Source organism: Nomascus leucogenys, chromosome 4, assembly GCF_006542625.1.
Source record: "Nomascus leucogenys isolate Asia chromosome 4, Asia_NLE_v1, whole genome shotgun sequence".
Lineage (NCBI taxonomy): Eukaryota > Metazoa > Chordata > Mammalia > Primates > Hylobatidae > Nomascus > Nomascus leucogenys.
The window spans coordinates 29419892-29437820 of record NC_044384.1 but is presented as its reverse complement, the minus strand read 5'-3'; the positions used below and the strand labels follow the sequence as shown (position 1 = coordinate 29437820).

Here is a 17929-nt window from a genome sequence, read left to right as displayed (position 1 = left end):
GGTCAGGAAGCCTTTTAAGGCTTGGGAATCATGTGAAGGACTCTGGTCTGGGAAGGACCCAATCTCTTGATAAGTTAGGGGTATGACCTGGAGTTCTCAAAAAAGGTGATGCCAATCTCAGCACAGTCGTGGCATTGTTCAAAATCTGTACTGTTCAATATAAATATAATGCAAAACAGATATGTAATTCTAAATTTTCAAGTGGCTGCATTTAAAAAAGTAAAAAGAAACAGGGAAAGTTAATTTTGATAGTATATTTTATTTAACCAATATATCCAAAATATTATCTTGTCAATATGTGACTCTAGGCACATTTCAAGTGCTCAAATGCTATGTGTGACTAGTGGCTACCTATTGGACATCACAGCTCTAAACCATGCTAAAGTCAGGAAAACACAGGATATTTTACTAACTACTGTGGGTTTTCAAGGTCACTGAAGGCTTTTTGTTACTGTAGCATCTCCAATGATAGTTATTAGGATTACAATTTACAGTTCGGTTGTCTTAAAGAACAATGCTTTACATCCTAGGTTTGATTCTGGCCTCTGTCCATTACTAACTGAATTGAGCAAGTTACTTAATCTCTTTGACTCTTAGTTTTCTCACCTGTCAAATGAGCAAAATAAGTATCCTCCTAATGGACTCCTAGGAGACACTCATCAAATAGCTGCTCCTTTTGATGTCCCATTACTTCAGACATTAAATTTTTCATAGGTTTCTCCTGGGGAATTGTTTAGGGTCCAAGTCTCATCTGTTGGTGGCTTTAATTCTTGCAACGCAATTCTGCTACCTCTAACATCTATCTTTCTTATCACACTCAAACACTGGAGGAGCAGATGCACCAACTCTAACCTCTTCCTTTTCCTCTTAATTCTTCTTAGGTGCAAAGTATTCAATAGGCCCACTTCTCTGGTTTAGTGTTTTTGTTTTCTGTTCCTTATTGGTTCCCAACACAAGTAATAGCACCCAACAATGGCTCAGCCTCTGAGCCCTGTGTTTGGATACAGAACCCAAAGTAGATCTTCTGTCCTTCATGAAGTGTGTTTATAATTATCACCTTGAACCCTACAGCCTACTAATATGTCCCATCTACTGCTTTCCAGCTCCAGATCTTACAGTACTTGGACCTAAAGAAGGAGCAGGTCTATAGGTTGACTGAAGTTTGCTATGTGCATTGTGGAGCATAATAAAACTGTATCACTGATCTTTCATCCATAAACTGACATCACAGACAATATAGCACATCATTATTTACCGTGTTAACCTTTAGTGGTTTCATTATACATAAGTTTTTTTTGCAATTGGATTACAAGTTGAGCACCCCTAATTTGAAAATCTGAAATCTGAAATGCTACAAAATCTGAAGCTTTTTGAGCACCCACATGATGACATAAGTGGAAAATTTCACACCTGACCTCATGTAAGGGGTCACAGTCAAAACACAAGCAAACAACACATATTTATTCAGCATCCCCAAGGGGAAAATAAAATTACCTTCGAGGTAATGAAATATAAATAAATTCTGTGTTTAGACTTGGGTCCCCTCCCCAAGATATTGCATTATGCATATGCAAGTATTCCAAAATCCAAAAAAATCTGAAATCCTAGACATCTCTGGTCCCAAGCATTTCAGATAAGGGATACTTGACCTGTATAAGCTCCTTGAAGGGAGGGCTCAGGCTTCAATAAAGAGTTAACCTTCCAGGATCATTGTATCCACCCCTGTATCTCCCACAATACTGCGCACACAGCAGGGGCTCAAGCAATAACTCTGCCTACATGGCAGTTTTCTGGCGGGTAGAAACTAGTTTGTAGAAACAAAAGAATCTACACGTATGGACCAATAGTGTCTGAGGTTCTCAGCAGGAACCATCAAATTCTGCAGCAAGCACATTTTCCTGGCCTACTACCACTCCAGCCTTAGAGGCAGGCACCTGAGTTTTTCCCAGGTCTGAAGGGACACTTCTGTCCAGCAATGGTTACTGGTTGAGTTGGCACAGGAAAGGCGTTGGGTGCTATAACCACTCACAATCTAATTCCCCTTCCTCAGACGATTTTCCTAGGAGTGAAAGACCAGCTCTAATTCATAGGCCTGCCCTGCCCCCAGATCTGTCTCTGGGCCGGGTGCCCTTTCCATAACACACACTCGCCACTGCATGGGGGACAGACATCCTTCCGGTGTCTTGAAGACTGAAAAACCCTATGATCCCTAGTGGTGATTCTCCAAAAACAGAACCTAAATATTATAACTTTGGGGGCAGATGAAAGGCTGTAAGGATGAAAATAGAGGGAGATGAGTGGGTGAGAGGTGGGGTAGATAGGTGAGCGACCTTATCTTCCTTCTTTCAAAATTCAACCCACTGCATCAGGCGACACCCGTTCCCCTCGAGAAGGCCCTGGGTGGGGGCCGAAGTGGGATAGGCCAGGCCTGGAGTGCGCAGAGAAAGCTGTAGGGTCTGGCAGACACATCCTGTGCTTACCACGATCACCACTTTGGGAGTGGGGCCCTTAACCTCCCGCTGTATGGTGCCAAACCGCTGGCTGTACATTTTCGAGTCCCCTTCGGGTTGGGGGCGGCGTCCGCCGCGTTTCCCCCAACTGTGGCGACCTGCAGGACCCGCTTACGCGACGCAGAAGTCTGGTTGCTACGGTGCGCCTCGCGGGATTAGGGGCCTGTAGAGGTGGGCGGGTCGGGCGGAAGTCGGTCTGGTCACCATGGGGGCCGCAGACGCCTGCACTCGCGACTTCCTCTTCCAGCCGAGAAGCTGAGCCTGCGCGGTCCTCACCCCGCCCCTCGGCCAAACCCCGCCGACCTTGCTCCCTTCCTCTAGGGTTCATCAGAATGGCACAAAAAACCTCTAGCTCAAGGAAAATCAAAGCTCTAATTACAATTCCAGTTGACTTTGCTATTTATATCCTGTAATGGTCTAAAAGTATGAGAAAGGTTAGCGAACATTTTTTGGGAAGCTTAAATTTTGCACTATCTCTAGGTTAATCTTGATGACGGTAATAATCACAGGAAAACCTTGTATTTGTGTAGTTCTTTACAATTTCCAAGATATTTTCACACACACAACCTTTGAACCTCACAGATTTTTTTTGAGACAAGGTCTCGCTGTCGCCCAGGCTGGAGTACAGTGGCGTGATCATGGCTCCCTGCAGCCTCGTCCTCCTGGGCCTCAGCCTCCAGAGTATCTGGGACTACAAAGCCTGCGCCACCACGCCCTGCTGATTTAAAAACAAATTTTGAAGAGAAGGGGGTCCCGCTATGTTGCTCAGGCTGGAACTCCTGCTCCTGTGTTCAAGCGATCCTCTCCCCTGCCCCTCCCGCCGGCCTCCCAAAGTGTTGGAATTACAGGGTGCGCTACCGCGCACGGCCGCAAGTATCTTACGTGGTTGATAGAACAGCAAGTATTACTATCCTTATTTTTCAGCTAAGGCAAAGCTCAGGGAGCCTAAGTGCCTTGTCAAACCAAATAACCAGTAATAATAATAATTTTTAAAAACCTGTTAATAAAATCTTCCTATTTGCCATTGGCAGAAACCAGGGCTTAGACTCAGGATATCCTAGGAGGGGGGCAGATCAAATGGACTAGTGGGGCAGTGGCACGACCTGGTGGAGCATAATTAAGAGTGTGAGGGTCACAGTGGACCAGGGTCAGGATGTGGATCAGAAGTCCAGTAACTGGTTTCTGAGAATCAGGATCCAGGCAGAACAGGAAACACAAATCAGGGAACCAGGACGGACCTGCAGCACGGGTGGTAACCACAGTTGCATTTCCAGTCAAGAGCAAGGTGGTAATACCTAAAAGCCAATTAAGAATGACACTGTGGTACTCCCATTCTAAAGTGGGGGTGAGCATAGAACACTTGAGTACATGCAACAAATCAGTACCTACATCAAACTGACGTAAAGTAAGTACAACTAATGTGTATGTCCTCTTAAGGACGCAATTTACTGTAAATTAGCATTCCTTAATCATTTGTAAACCACCCACTTCGGATTTTGTATGTGGTACGTTTCTAAATACGAATTCCATTTCCTGAATTGCTGGTTCAGCTTTTCAGCCACGAAATAGTCTTCTCTTTTAATCATCTTTTAATAATTCTGTCATTTTGTGTTCTTTTCTATAACGGTTCTTTCAACTGCAGTTCAGTAAAATACTCATTTGCATTTACTAAGAGTTTACGTGGCCTGAAACAGAAAAGAAACAAATTAGGTGGTTGCCTCAGTTTCCTGGAGTGTCCAGAGGGGCGGTTCTTTGATCTTCGAGTCCAACGGGCGCCGGGCCCGCCCGTCGGTCTGGGTGGAACCACCCCCACCACACATCCTCCGGGTAGGCGGCAATGAAAACGCCTTGGGCCCGGAGCAGGGCTTGGGAAAATCGGCGGAGATTCGGGGCCACCCGTTGGGGATTCCCAAGGTTGTGCAGCCCAGAGGGCCTCGTCGGAATTTCTGAGGCGATGGGGTAAACCGACCCTTGGCGACACCCGGCTGCACTCGAACGTCCTAGGTCGTCGAGCCCCGCCCTCACCCTGGACGAGCTCCGAAATTTAACCCCGGTTCGGTTTTGACTGTTTTACCACTATTTGAAGAGGGGGACTCAGCTTCCCTCTGGCCCTAGCCCAGGTACTGGGGTTTCCGCCGGACGGAGACCACGCCCCAGGGCGGCCAGGCCAGCGGTGATGGGTGACGGGCGGTGCCTCCAGGGCCCCGGTGGGTGACCGCGGCCGGTAACGAAGGGCTTTCTCGCCCCGGCGCCCCCTGGCGGACCCACCAGCAGGTTGAAGGTGTCCGGCCAGTGCTGAGCACCAAGAGCCTCAGCTTTCAGCCAACCCCCCGCCCCCCGCGGCCTAGGGAAGTGAATAGCTCAGGGTCCTTGGAAAGAAGGGACCTTGATCTTCCCACCCACTATCCCAGTTTCTCAGAGGCAGTCAACACTGTTCCCACCAAACCACTCCCAAAAGAAACACTAAGCATGTGAGTAAGTGGGACAATAAAAATTTAAAAATAATTTTAAAATAGAACAGCTTAGAGATAGAAACTAAATTATTTCCAATTCCTACTGTGCCCCAAACAAGGTTCACAAAAGGGCTGTCCTCCCAACAATTTTCTGAATTCTATATATTCAGCATTAAATTCCATGATAAAGTTGGAAATCCATTCACCATTTGTAATACATATTGATGCATTTAATAAAATTGCATGGGCCGTATCTTTTGCATTTCTGTATCCTAGTATTAAGTACAGTGCCTACCATAGGCCAGGTTCTCAATACTTGAATAAATGACACAAAAAAATAGCCAGGACCAGCAAGTTTTTTCTGGGTGGGCTTCATAGAATCTCTGCACTTGCTGGAATCACCATGAAATCCATGGTCTTCAGCTTTGCATTTTCAGCAACATAGTTATATTGAGTTATCCTCAGGTGAGCAGTGAGACCCTTGGGAGCAGATTCATGGTAGGGTGGCTTTGTAATGTGTCACCTTGGTGAGGCTATGTTTCCCAGAACTCTCTTCCAGGAAGATGGGCCACAAGAGACATTTTGCTTGATAACCGGAGGGCAGAAGTGAAACAGCAGCATATTGTTTTTACATTTGGAAGGTTGGTGCTGGGGCACCAGGTGCTGTTGCAGTTCACACGTTGCCATGTATCTGCTGGGTCACCTCGTTGGTGTGGGCAGTAGTCAGGCCTGCAGCCAGGCCTGCAGCTGCTCCACCTTCCCCAGGATCATCCCTTCAGCTTCTCTAATTCCTGGGCCAGATGCATATTTAACTCTGTGAGGAAGGGCACCAGCTTCTTCTGCAGGACACCCACATCATCAAAGCTGGAGGTGGTAAGAGACTGACATTGTTTCCAGGCCATCCTCGTGGGTTCCAGCTCGTGCTCGTGGGCTCCACTGTGTCCTTGGTCTCCCACACTTTACATCCATCTTCCCTTCCCGAGTGCCTGCCCTGCAGACTTCAAGCTCCAGCATTAGATGCAAAGACAACAGCCTTACAGAGACTGTTTAACCAGCTCCCACAATGGCATGCGGTGAGATCCCTATAATAAATCCCTTAAAATACATATATACATAATCTTTATCTTAGTGGTTCTGCTCCTCTGATTGTACCCTAACATACATGGTCGGCAGAAGCTTAACTCATGAGTCTAAATGTCAATCAAATAAATTTCATATAGATCATTGTCAAAATTACCAGAATACTGGGGTTGGGTGGTTGGTTCCTGGGGGAAACAAAGCAGTATCAGTCTATCCAGTCTTGACTAGGGCTGAACTAGTTATGCTGGAATAAAGGAAGGGGTGAGGAAAGTGGCAGAAGCTGGACTGTATGAGATAGAACTGGGAAATGGCTAATCCATGTCTGAATTACTTAAAGCTGCAGGGCTGGGACTAGGGTAAGGCAAGGGAGGCACGCAGGATACAAAGTTTAAGGAGGCACTCACTCAGTCCTGGCCTTGTAAAGCTGGCTAACAAATTACAGGTCTAATCTTTTTGGCACTTTATGAATGAAGAATTGGAGAGAGTGAGGTAGGGCTGAGCCAAGACTGGCCCTTGGGCAGGACTCGAAGCAGGAATTCAGCCTCCTAGAACACATTCAGGCTGAGGGCAGGAGCCAAGCACAAAGGTCATCACAGGGCAGGAGATGCACGTTGTCAGGAAAGATGGGCCAGGCTGGCAGCTTTAGTTACAAAGACTGCTCTGGCTGAAGAGGGGGAGTCAGGGTAACAAGCAAAATGGACAGCAGCCAGTGGGGAGATATATCCTGTAGGGTTTAAGGAATCCCATGCAGCACCTGGGGTCTGCAGGAAACCCAGTTTCTGTATGAACAGATGCTCTGACAAGGTGACCCCAACTACATCGAGCCTTGGCACTCCCTAAACCATGCTAGAGACAGGAATGTAAGGGATTTATTATAGTAATTATAGTAATCTGTGTTTTCAAGGTCACCGAAAACTCCTGTTAGTGCATACAGGATTACAGGTTACAGTTTAGTGGCTTAAAGAACAAGGGCTTTAAAAGCTGGGTTTGATCCTAGGCTCTACTAACATCAGCTGTTCGACACTGGACAAATTAATGAGTCTCAGTTTTCCCATCCACATAAATGGACAAAATCAATGTCTTCCCAAAAAGATTATTTTAAGGATTAAATAAACTGGGTCCACAGAGGAACACACCAAATAGCAGTTCCTTTCCTTATTTATTCAATTACATTTTCAATTGCTATCTCCCTGAGGAAGTATGTAGAGACACTGCCAGGTCTCATCCAGAAGCCACTTACAATTATTCATAAACATGGCTTGTTTAGGTTGTTTTGTGGTGGCTTTAATTATATTACCTTTCCCCATCCCAGCTCCCCCACCCTTAAAATCCAACTTCTTATACTCAGGCTCTTGGGGAGGAGAAGATGCACCAACTTTCTACTCTTTCTCTTCCTTTCCCGCTTACTTCTTCTAGAAGCTCAAAGTACTGTTAGGCCTGCTCTTCTGGTTTGGTGGTAGGTTTTTCCTCCTAGGGTTGATTCACACACAAGCCCTGGCAACCAGTCTAGGGTCCAGCCCCTAGTAGATCAGTGTTGTCTCTCATAAAGCCAGTCTGCAAATATCACCTTGAATCCTACAGTCTGTAGAAGCCTCCAGTCTACTGCTTTCTAGCTCCAGGTTTTTTAAGGTCTTTGGACCTAGGGAAGAGGGAGCAGGTCTGTATGTTGAATGAGGTTTGCTACGTGTGAAATGGAGCATTACAAAACCATTTCCTACTATTCTGTGTCCTCCATCCACTTCCCCTTAATTATCCTTTATCTTTTTTCACATCTTCTAAAAACTACCATTATAGACAGCTTGTCCATAGTCAGATTATAAGCTCCCTGAAGGTAGGTATCCTGTGTCTCCTGAAGGGTAAGCTTTGCAGGGCTTATTGTCCTCAATGCTGTGCACCCAACAGGAACTCAATCAATACTTCTGTAATTGGCCAAGTATAGATGAAAGGGTTTCTAGCCTGGTGGGCTGGTTTGTAGGAGCAAAGGAATCCAAGTGCTTAGGCCAATAGTTTACATCGCCAGTGTCTGGGGCTCTATGCAGGGTCTGTCAACACTCTGCAGGAGCTAGCATTCCTTTGTCCTCCCAACCACCCTAGTCCTTACAGGCATCTACCCTTTGTTCTATGCCAGGACTACAGGGACAGTTCTGCATGGCATCTGAAGTTAATAACCTCAATAGGCTCAGGAAGGGCTCAAGAGATCCAGCCCAAGCCCTTCCACAGAGGCTGCTCCAGGAAGTGCAGGGCAACCAGAGATCACACAACTACGTGTGAACCCAGCTCACAAAGCCAGCTCGGAACCCAGATCTCCTGCCCATCCCACTGCCCAGGCAAGCCCAGCACCATTTCTCTGATACACACTGCTCAATGTCAGGCAACAGCCCATCCAGAGGTCTCCTGGAGACTCCAAAGGCCTTCAAGACCCCAAATGATTATTCTCTGAATAAGAATTTATATATTAAAGCTGACCCCTATAGAAATTCCTTAGGAAAATAGGGACCAGACTCCCTATCTTTTTCTTTCAAATCTCATGATAGAGTACCAAGTCTTTCCCCTACCCCCAAAGGAGAGTCCTAACCTGGAATGCTATTGGGCTGGATCTCAGGAGAAATCTCTAGGGTCCTACACACATGCCCCCCATTAACTGTGATCAGCATAGTGGGTATGGGCCTTTACCTCCCACTACACCATGCCAAACTGCTGGCTATACTTTCAAAACTCAGGGCCCACATCTGGCCAACGCCCACTCCTTCCCCACCCCTCACTGTGTGGGGCACACCTTGGCAACCAGACTGTTGTATCTCGGAAGCGGGTTCCACCCAGGCTGAAAATCTCCGTGATCTAGAGAAGAATTAACACCATAGGTCAATGTGGTTGTTGGGGCTACAGGAGGGTCAGGGCAGGGTGGGGCATCCCCAGCACTGACCACGGGTGTGCCAGCCCCTCCTGCCTCTTCCTCTGGGGCCAATTTGGAGGCAGAGTCATCCTTGTTCTCCTCCTTGTCCTCCTCAGGGTCAGGTGGCTCTTGCTTCACAGATGGCAGGCCTGGGTCTACTGCCTGGGAGAAGTAGGAAACAGGCAACCATTAGAAGGGCAGAGTTCATCTGAGGAAAGTCTCTATCAGCCAACCCCTCACTGTGCTGACAAATCCTACTTCCATCACATTTCAACACAGAAAGGCCATCTCTCTGCCTATAAACCTTTCCCATTCCCATTCCTCACTGACCTCCGTTTTTCTGTTAGCTGGATAGCAAAGCGGGCAAAGCTAGTTGCCTGTGGGAGGTAGGGTGTCTGTTAGACAGGCGGGGTAATTCTGCAGAAACGTCGCAATCAGCACATCTATTGCTCTGCTCAAGAGAACCATCATGGCTCATCATCACTCTGCTTACAGACCACTCCGCTACGGCACCAACAGAACATCCATCACTGCCCCCACCTTGCTAGGGCAGCCAGGCACCAATACGGGAGAAGTCAGGACAGCTGTGCCTGGTGTCCACTCGTCCTGGGTATCCGCCTTCTCTTGCTTCACCTGGGGTAAGGCCACAACCCAACTCAGGCCAGAGCACTGGGCCTCCTGCGTGAGGGAGGATTGCAGCAGACTTGGTCTCAGCTCCCTGGCATGCGGCTGGGTGGGGCTGGGAAGGCAGGACAGGGTGGGACCCTCACCTGCAACAGGGCTTCTGTGGAAGCTGCAACAGGGCCCGGCACCTGCACAGGACTGCTTGCGCCCTCCCGTAAAAACACAAGGTCAGTGCCAGGCGGGGGCAGCACAAAGCCACCACCTGCTTCCTGCTTCGTTGGAGCCTGGGTATGGTCTGGTTGGGCTGTGCGTGTAGCCAAGGTGGGCTTCAAGGTAGGGCCAAGATGGTGCCGTCGGGCAGAGCTGGGCCTCTTTCGACGACGGTAAGGTGGGGGCGATCCTGCCCCATCATCAGACTCTGACCAGACACTGGGCAGCAGCCGCTTCTATGAGGAAAGATAGGGTGCTATGGCTACCTGGTGTCCTGACCAATCACATCCACCCTGCCCGGCTTCACATGCCTGCTAATCTCCCATCAGTCCCAGCACGGAATCTGCTTACATATGAGCCCTTCATCACTGAGCCTGCTAGTCTCCTATTAGCAACACCAATGCCACCTAGACTCATTAAGCCAAGCACAATGTCTGTTAATCCTCAACCAAAGCTACTGCCCCACCCACCCACCTACCAAGCCTGCCCACCACTTCCAGGCACTGGGGCGCCTGGCCCAACCTATCCCGTCCACCTGACCCTTCCTGCCCCACCCACCATGGCAAACTGCAGGCATTGGCGCCAACGACACTTCTGGCGCTTCTGGTTGCTGCCCCCGAATTTGGGCTTGTCGCAGCAGAAGTCGCAGCGGCCACAGTCCATCCGCCGTAGGCAGGCTGCACAGGCCCCGCACTTGCGGTTCTGCCGGCGGTTCGTGTAGGGCTGCTGGGGTGGGGGGAATGGGTGGTGCTGTCAACTAGGACTAGGAGAGGCCATCCTTAACGCCTATTCCAGTGCTGGTCCTGGTGCTCCTCTAGCCCCATAAGAGGGAGCTACTTGCATACTAGTCTCAGCCTCCTAACTCCCCGCTAGTCATTCCTCAGCATTTGCTAGTTCAACATTGGCCACTATCACTGTGCCAGCTGGCCCTCGATACCATTAGGACTGTGGCTGCTCCACTAAAGTATCCACTGCTGTATTTCCTAGGCCACCACTAGCTACCAAGAAAATGTCTCTGACCCCCATTTCCAGCAACATTTTGATAACTCTCTATTAGCTCCCATCACTGTGCCTACTCTGTCTGCTCATCCTATGTGAACCCGTCACTGTGCTAGCTGCTCCTCTGTCAATCCCCGCATCAGCTACCAGAGTGTCGGTATATGTGACATGAAGCACTGTCATGCACCTGCTGACCCCGTATTAGTTTTCCATTATCTACTCATCCCATCCTAGGACCCATTATTGTGCCTTGCTGTTCCCCAATAGGCTCATTCCAGCATCTGCTTCTTTGAAGTTAACCAAGCGTCCTGAGAGTCTAGGCTTATCCAGGTAGGGTGGGGCCACTCACTAGCTCGTCCTCGTCTACACAGTAATAGATGAACTCGGCAGGTGGCGAGGGGGCCAGGGCTCTGGGGTGCTGTAGAGGCAAATGGGGTGGGGTCAGGGCAGGTACTGGGTAAGGTCAGGGTTGTGCCTTCCCTCCACCCACTGGGGCCTCACCGGCTCTGTGGGCTCTGGGGACTGTGATGGGGGTGGTGGAGGCAGTGCCTGGGATCCGGGGCGCCGCCTGGCAGCCATCTTGGAGTCACAGCCTCCCTTGCGGCGGGCATGTTTACCCTGGGAAAGATCAGAAAGGGTGGTTTCAGCTTGGTGGCACCAGGCAGACACAGGAACTCCCCACCCCCTAAGTGCAGAAAGCGTGCATGGGACAGGCAGACAGAGGGTGGCGTGAGGCACTCACAGTTGGGGGAGCCACAGCCAGGGAAGTGTGTCGCTGACATCTCTGATGACGGCGACGCAGGCGGTGAGCAAGGTGCTGGCAGACAGGGGCAGGTAGGCGGGGCCAGAAAGGCGAGCATAGGGTTAGGCAGAAAAGAAAGACATGAGGTAGGCAAGGCCAGGTTGAAAGGAAGCAGAGGCAGCGACCATTTTAACAGCAGAATGAGCTCTGTTCCCTCCAGCCCAACTCACCCGTAGGCAACGTCGCTGGACACATTTCCACTGGCGCCTGAGACCAGGGCGGGGAGGGCGAAGGCAGATGGGGCAACGGCCACAATCCTCTTGGGTCTGACAGCCCCGGCATACTCCACACCCTCGACTCTGTTGGCGGGGAGCAGGTGGGAGCAGAGGCATGAAGCATGGGGCCAAGCCCATGAAGGCCAGGGGCCGAGGTGAGCCTTAGGCTCTTTCCACTTGCCCGACTCACCCTTTCCACAATCCGGAGGCAGCGTCTCCGTTCACACTTGCAGAACAGCCCCGATGCCACATCATGGGGCAGCTGCAGGAGGCAGGTGGAGCAGGCCCCACAGTCTTCTGTTACCTGGCAGGCTGCACACTCCCCACAGCCCACACGCTGCCAGGAATGGTAGGGACGAGATCACGGGCCTGCTCCAGAAGCACTGGTCCTCCCATGTCTACTGACCCTACATCAGCTCGCATCACCATGAATTTTAGTCCCCCATTAGCCTCATCACTGTATCTGAGAAGGTCTGGTTGGTCACCATCACTGAGGCCATTAGTATGTCTACTGATCCCCTGTTAATTTCATCACTGTGTCTACTGATGCACTAATGGTAATTGGAATTAATTACCCCATTAATTCCCATTATTGTGTCTGCTGACCTATGGACAGCACCCTGTAAAATGACTCTTCATCCTGTGGACCCATCATCATCCCTTCAGACTCTACCAGCTCCATCACATCCTGCTCCCACTGCAGAGTTCTGAAGAGGAAGCAGGTTGTGCTTACCTTAAACATTCTCTGTTCCCGGTTGAAGGCAATTCTCTGTGCTGTGGGGAGGAAGAGGGAAGAAGAAAAGTGGAAAGGAAGCAACAGACATCTGACTTCACTCACTGCCTGTGCCCTGACTTCCACTATTCAACCTCTACCTATGCCTGCTATCTCCAATATCCAACCTCTAACCATCCCAGTAGCCTCTGTCCTGACATCCACATTCAACCCCCAGCCTAGCATGACACTGAACCTGCTCCAGCTCCTATGTCCCAATGCCCCATCCTCTGGAGGCCACTCACCTCGACAGTCTTTGCACAACGTTTTGAGCCGCTGCCTTTGGGTGCCATCCCCTGAGAAGCTGATTCCACAGTTCTCACAGCATCTGGGATGGGAAAGGCAGGTGTGGGGCTCCAAGAGAACCCCCAATCACAACCCTCACCCATCTGGCTCACCTTAGACCAACACTCACCCAGGAGCAGGGAATGAAGCTGGGGCTGTGTCAGTGTCAGCCTTGGTCTCATCCCTCGGGGCCTCCTTCCTGACCTCACCACTCTGGGGTCCAACCTGACGTTTCCGAGTCTTGGCTGGCCTTGAAGGCTTCTTTCGCTTCTTGCTGGCAACCGCCACGGGATGGGCCTGGAAAGTAAGGGAAGGAGGAATATGGGTCAGTGGGTGGGTGTTGGGTGGCACATCCACCCCTACCTAGGCATCTCATCTTGTGAAGTACCTTGGGGGCTGGATAGCACAAGATGCCTTGTTTGAAGTCGAAGAGAGTGAGATCACACGCAGGGCCCAGGTATCGAGTCAGCTCAACTTTGCTTCGGATCCTGTCTCCTGTGGGGCTAGGGATGGGCCATGATGGGTTAGCACCCAGGTGGAGCCAATGCCATTTCACCCATACAACCTTCTGACAGGGCTGGCAGGATACAGGAGGCAGCCTGGAATTGGCTTGTGAGCCCTGCCCAGCCCCACCTCAACTAACCTTGAAAACATAAGAAAATTAATATAAATACCAACACATATCCAAACATTAGGAACAATATAAATGTAAACAGATGAACATATTTACAACATATAATACTAGTAATACTGGAACTATTTCATATAAGTAAAAATAAACGCAAATAGGAACACAAATATATTAAATAACATATAAATGTTAGCATTATGTACAAAGTATATAATCAAGTAAAGAAAGCACAAATATGTTTTAAAAACATATAAACAAATGCAACTACACACAAATTAAAGTATAAGTAATTGATTTTGGGACCCCCATGGGTTTCTTGCATTTTTGTATGCCCTGCAAGACAGACAACGATTGTCCTTTTTGATAAACTATCTTTCCAAGGATGTTCGTAAAGCAAACAACCTTGGAAGATAAGAGATAGGGTCTCCTTTCATAGTAAAGGGAAAGCATACTTACTGTCTTAATATTATTTAAAAAAACTTGATTCTCTAAGCTCAGGGTTCTTTTCCTATAATAATACAATCCTCTTCATGTCATGCTGTAGGAATTGGGATTCAGAAACTGGCACAAAAATAGTAATATAGTAATTCCCCCTCTCGTGCAGGGGATACATCCCAAGTTCCCCAGTGGATGCCTGAAACCGTGGATAGTACCAAACCCTAATGTAATATGTACTGTGTTTTTTCTATCTGATAACTGAGATGGTTACTATGTGACTAACAGGCAGGTTGTGTATAGAACATGGATATGGATACGGATATGGACAAAGATATGATTCACCTCCTGAGAAGGACTGAGCGGGATGGTGTGAGATTTCATCACACTACTCAAAATGGCACACAATTCAAAACTAATGAATTGTTTATTTCTAAAATTTTCCATTTAATATTTTTGGATGGTGGTTGACTGTAGGTAACTAAAGCTGTGGAAAATGAAATTGCAGATAAGGGGGAGACTACTGTATTCTGGATCCTGCAACTGTTGTAATAAACTGTCTTTGATCTGTAACTCAGGAGTCTTACCCCTCCTACCAGCATCTACAAAATTCTGACAAATTCACTATTATCTTGTCCTAAGAATGAAATCTCAGATCCTTTATAGTTCTTGACAACTGCACTTTTAAGTTTTGAAAATTTTATACAAGTACATAAATATGTGAATAAATTATAACTAAATGTAAACAAAAAGTAATTTGTAATTTGATATTTACCTGGAAAGATAGCAACTTAGATTTAAAAAATCAGAAAGAATATAGAAACTTATTAATGTTTCCTAAACACATGTAAATGCTTATAAACATCTATGCTGACTCTCATTAGTTATGGTAGTTATGTTCTACAAAGCTGCCATGAACATTGAATACAAAACCATCGCTCCTAGAATACAGGGTTAGGTTCCTGAGAGCATCTGAACTTTTGTTTTGTGTGTGTTTCTGTTTAAACACACATTACTTAATATATATATTTTTTTACAAATGATTATTTGCATGGTCTTTGAATGACTCAAACCAGGGGCTTTGGAGGCCGTATGTGTTCTGTAAGGTTTGTTTGCCAATATTCTTGTTTAACAAGCCAATCTCATTGACATTGAAAACCACTCTTATACATGCCTTTTCTGTATAACACTTAACAGGTATTTTTAAAATTCTTTGGAAGACTCCTGATCAGCAGAACCTGCATTGCATGCAAGTTTAACATTTTTCATGCCATGTCGCCTTTTGAAATGTGCAAGTCAGCCAGCACTAGCTGATATAACCTTAATATTTTCCTAACCCAGGGTAACGTGACTTTGGCTTTCCTCAACAATGCTGTCAACTATGCTTTATTGATCGTCATTTCATGAACCCACCAATGTAGCTGCTTTCTCATAGCTTCAAGACTATAAATGCTTTCTGTACTTTCTGAAGCAGCTTTGTGCACATATTGGCAAATTTCCTTCTTTTTCTGGTTGTACCATAATTCTGATGCATAACATTGAACTTACAGCCAACAGCACTGTTAACTCAGACAACCAACAAGGTTTATCTGCCTTGTATTTTCTCCGTAAAGCATGACATAGTCTTCTCACACTCAGAACACGAAACAGCACCTCAGCACTATGCTTGGGGACCATTTTAAAAAGCAAAATCACTAAAAAGTACAAAAATTAGAAAAATGTGACACTAAAGAGACCACGAAAAGGACATCTGTTTACAGTATTAAAGCTGAAAAGGGCTCCTTCAGCCTCAGATAGAAGCACATGCATTTAGTGACAGTTTTTCACTGCTCTGTACATATCCTTGAATAATCACAAATGCACTGAGTAGTGACTTTTAAGTTACAAATAAATTTTATTAAGTAGGTGAAATTACAAACATAAAATCCGCTAATAAGGATTAACTGTATGTGCATAATTTAAACTCCATCCATAAATATAACCACACCATTTGATTTTACCAGAATCAGGCTCTACCCCACTCCTGACTCTGCCCACTACCCACCCAGTACCTCTGGTAATAGGTGTCTGAGCGTCCACAGGTGGCCCCTGACTTGCGAAAGACTTCACGGCGCTTCCAGCCAGGGCCCAGGGCTGGGCAGTCCAGCCAGTCCTCAGCCATGGAGGCCACAGGAAGCAGCAGTAGCCTGAAAGGGGGTGGAGGGGATGAGGGAAACTGAGGCTCTAGGAAGAGACAAAACTGTGCCCCAGGCCACACAAATCACTGGTATCCATTAGTGCTTGCCCAAGACCTAGGACCTGCCACAGGCAACCAGCCCATATATGGAAAAGAAACCCCTCATATTCTCACCCCATTCTTTCCTATTCTGGGCCTAGGAGATCGTCATTCCTCAACCCAAGGATCCCTGTTTCTTATTCTCAGTGTCCGAATCCCCTACTCCTCTCTATCCTCAGACTGACAGCCCATCATTTCTCCTCACTGCCAATCCAGAAACTTTTCATCCTTCCCCCTCATTCCTCCCTGTCACTGACCTAAGGGCCTCTATCCCTCTATTTTATCACCCCAAGACCCCCATAGTCCCCATCCTCAGCCCCAAAGGGCCCCATTTCTCTTGCCCTCACTACTTCACTTCAGTAGTCTCTCATTCCCCCCTTCCTTGACCCAGAAGTTCCTAATTTCCCTCCTTCAGTGTTTTAACCACTCCATTCCTTCTCTGCCTGATGTCCTCTTATCCTGCTACCTCAGTGTTACAACCTCGACTTCCTCTGCGAGACACAACTGCTCCAACCCATAGCCTGAACAGCCCCTCATCTTTTCCATTCCTCACACTGGAAGCCTCCCATGCCTCCCCTTCCTCAGCCCAAGAGCTCCCCCCTTATTTTTCTTCTCCTTCAATGTTCTGACCCACAATTTCTCCCTAGTCTGAGCCCCCAAACCTTCCTCTACAGCCAAAAAGTTCCCCACTTCTCACTTCTCCTCTTTACTGTTCTCATCCTCCATTCCTCCCTTAGCCTGAGAGACCCTAATTTCTCCCCTCAGCATTCCGAACCCTCCCCCATTCTCTCTGCTCTTGTCCAGGGATCATGCCATCCCTAACTGTCAGCGTTCTGATCCCCTACTGCTCCTGGTCCTCTATATGGGGCCTCCTATTCCTCCCTTTCAGCATTCCAAAGCCTCCATTTCTCCTGTCATCAGCCTGAGGGCCCCTTATTTCTCCCTCTCAGAGTTCTGAACCCCCATTTCTCTCTCAACTTCAGATGCCCCGATGTCTCCCTTTAGCGTTCTGATCTCCACCACTCCTCTCCGTCCTCGTCCCAGGATCCCGACACTCCTACCTGTCAGAGTTCTGAGCCCCATTCCTCCCCGTCCTCAGCCTAAATTCCCACATTTCTCCTAGTCAGTATTCCGACGCCGCCATTCCTCCCCCTCATCGGCCTGAGGGCCCTTCATTCCTCCCCGTCAGCGTTCGGAGCCACAATTCCTTCCCATCCTCCGCCTGAGCGCTCTCCACGTCCAGCCCCAAGGCTGTCTCACCAGTTTGGCACCAGGCCGGTATCTTCCGCCACTCTAGGCCCGTGGACCCATGGCGAGGGTCCCTCCTGCGCCTCCCGCCTCGCCCTCCTCCCCTTCCTTCTCCTCCGCGGCCGCCTCCTCTGAAGCGGTAGCTGTCGCCTCCGCGGCTGTTCGTTGCTCCCGGAACCGGATGTCCGCTGCCTGCCTCTCGGGCTCCGCCTCTGGCTAAGCACCTGCGCACTATTGCCTCGACGTCGCGTGCCCTTAATAGGGAGGCTCCCGCGCCTGTGGGCTGGCGCTCGGCAGCGGTGCGCGCGCCCCCCTGCCGAGAACCAGTTGCATCTGCGTGCTGACGTTCAACGACAGCTCGCGCCCCTTCGAGGGACTGGCAGTCGCGGCTCTCCTCGCTGCCCATCTAGCTTGCGCATGCGCTTTCCAGCCTCAACCTGAAGGGAAGTGGTCGGGGAGGGCTTGCGCCTGCGCCCTGCCTTCCCTCCCGCGGTCTC

The 17929-nt window shown here is 48.6% G+C and overlaps 2 protein-coding genes across 35 annotated transcripts in view; both read right to left on the bottom strand.

Annotated features, from left to right (window-relative positions):
- Positions 1-2667, bottom strand: part of CFAP53 (cilia and flagella associated protein 53) — a 33715-nt gene extending 31048 nt beyond the window's left edge. For both annotated transcript variants that reach the window (XM_003267495.1, XM_030810457.1), the window contains exon 1: positions 2481-2667. In XM_003267495.1, the coding sequence (XP_003267543.1) occupies positions 2481-2549 (69 nt within the window). In that variant the 5' untranslated portion in view covers positions 2550-2667. The remainder of the gene's footprint in view (positions 1-2480) is intronic.
- Positions 240-17858, bottom strand: MBD1 (methyl-CpG binding domain protein 1). 33 transcript variants are annotated; one of them, XM_030810435.1, is made up of 18 exons: positions 17445-17662; positions 15961-16095; positions 13232-13346; positions 12974-13140; positions 12804-12886; positions 12520-12560; positions 11977-12123; positions 11742-11870; positions 11512-11586; positions 11271-11387; positions 11119-11187; positions 10329-10496; positions 9707-10006; positions 9477-9614; positions 8967-9098; positions 8820-8881; positions 7611-7682; positions 5876-5954 (listed from the first exon to the last, which is right to left on the bottom strand). In XM_030810435.1, exons 2-17 carry the CDS (start codon positions 16068-16070, stop codon positions 7643-7645), a joined length of 1893 nt encoding a protein of 630 aa, XP_030666295.1. In that variant the 5' UTR covers positions 16071-16095; positions 17445-17662; the 3' UTR covers positions 5876-5954; positions 7611-7642. The 33 variants fall into 33 exon arrangements, with proteins under 33 accessions (XP_030666291.1, XP_030666302.1, XP_030666315.1 ...); XM_030810434.1 differs by having other exon boundaries at positions 5877-5961; XM_030810431.1 differs by lacking the exons at positions 5876-5954; positions 7611-7682 and adding an exon at positions 240-3805.
- Positions 17859-17929: the final 71 nt, after the last annotated feature.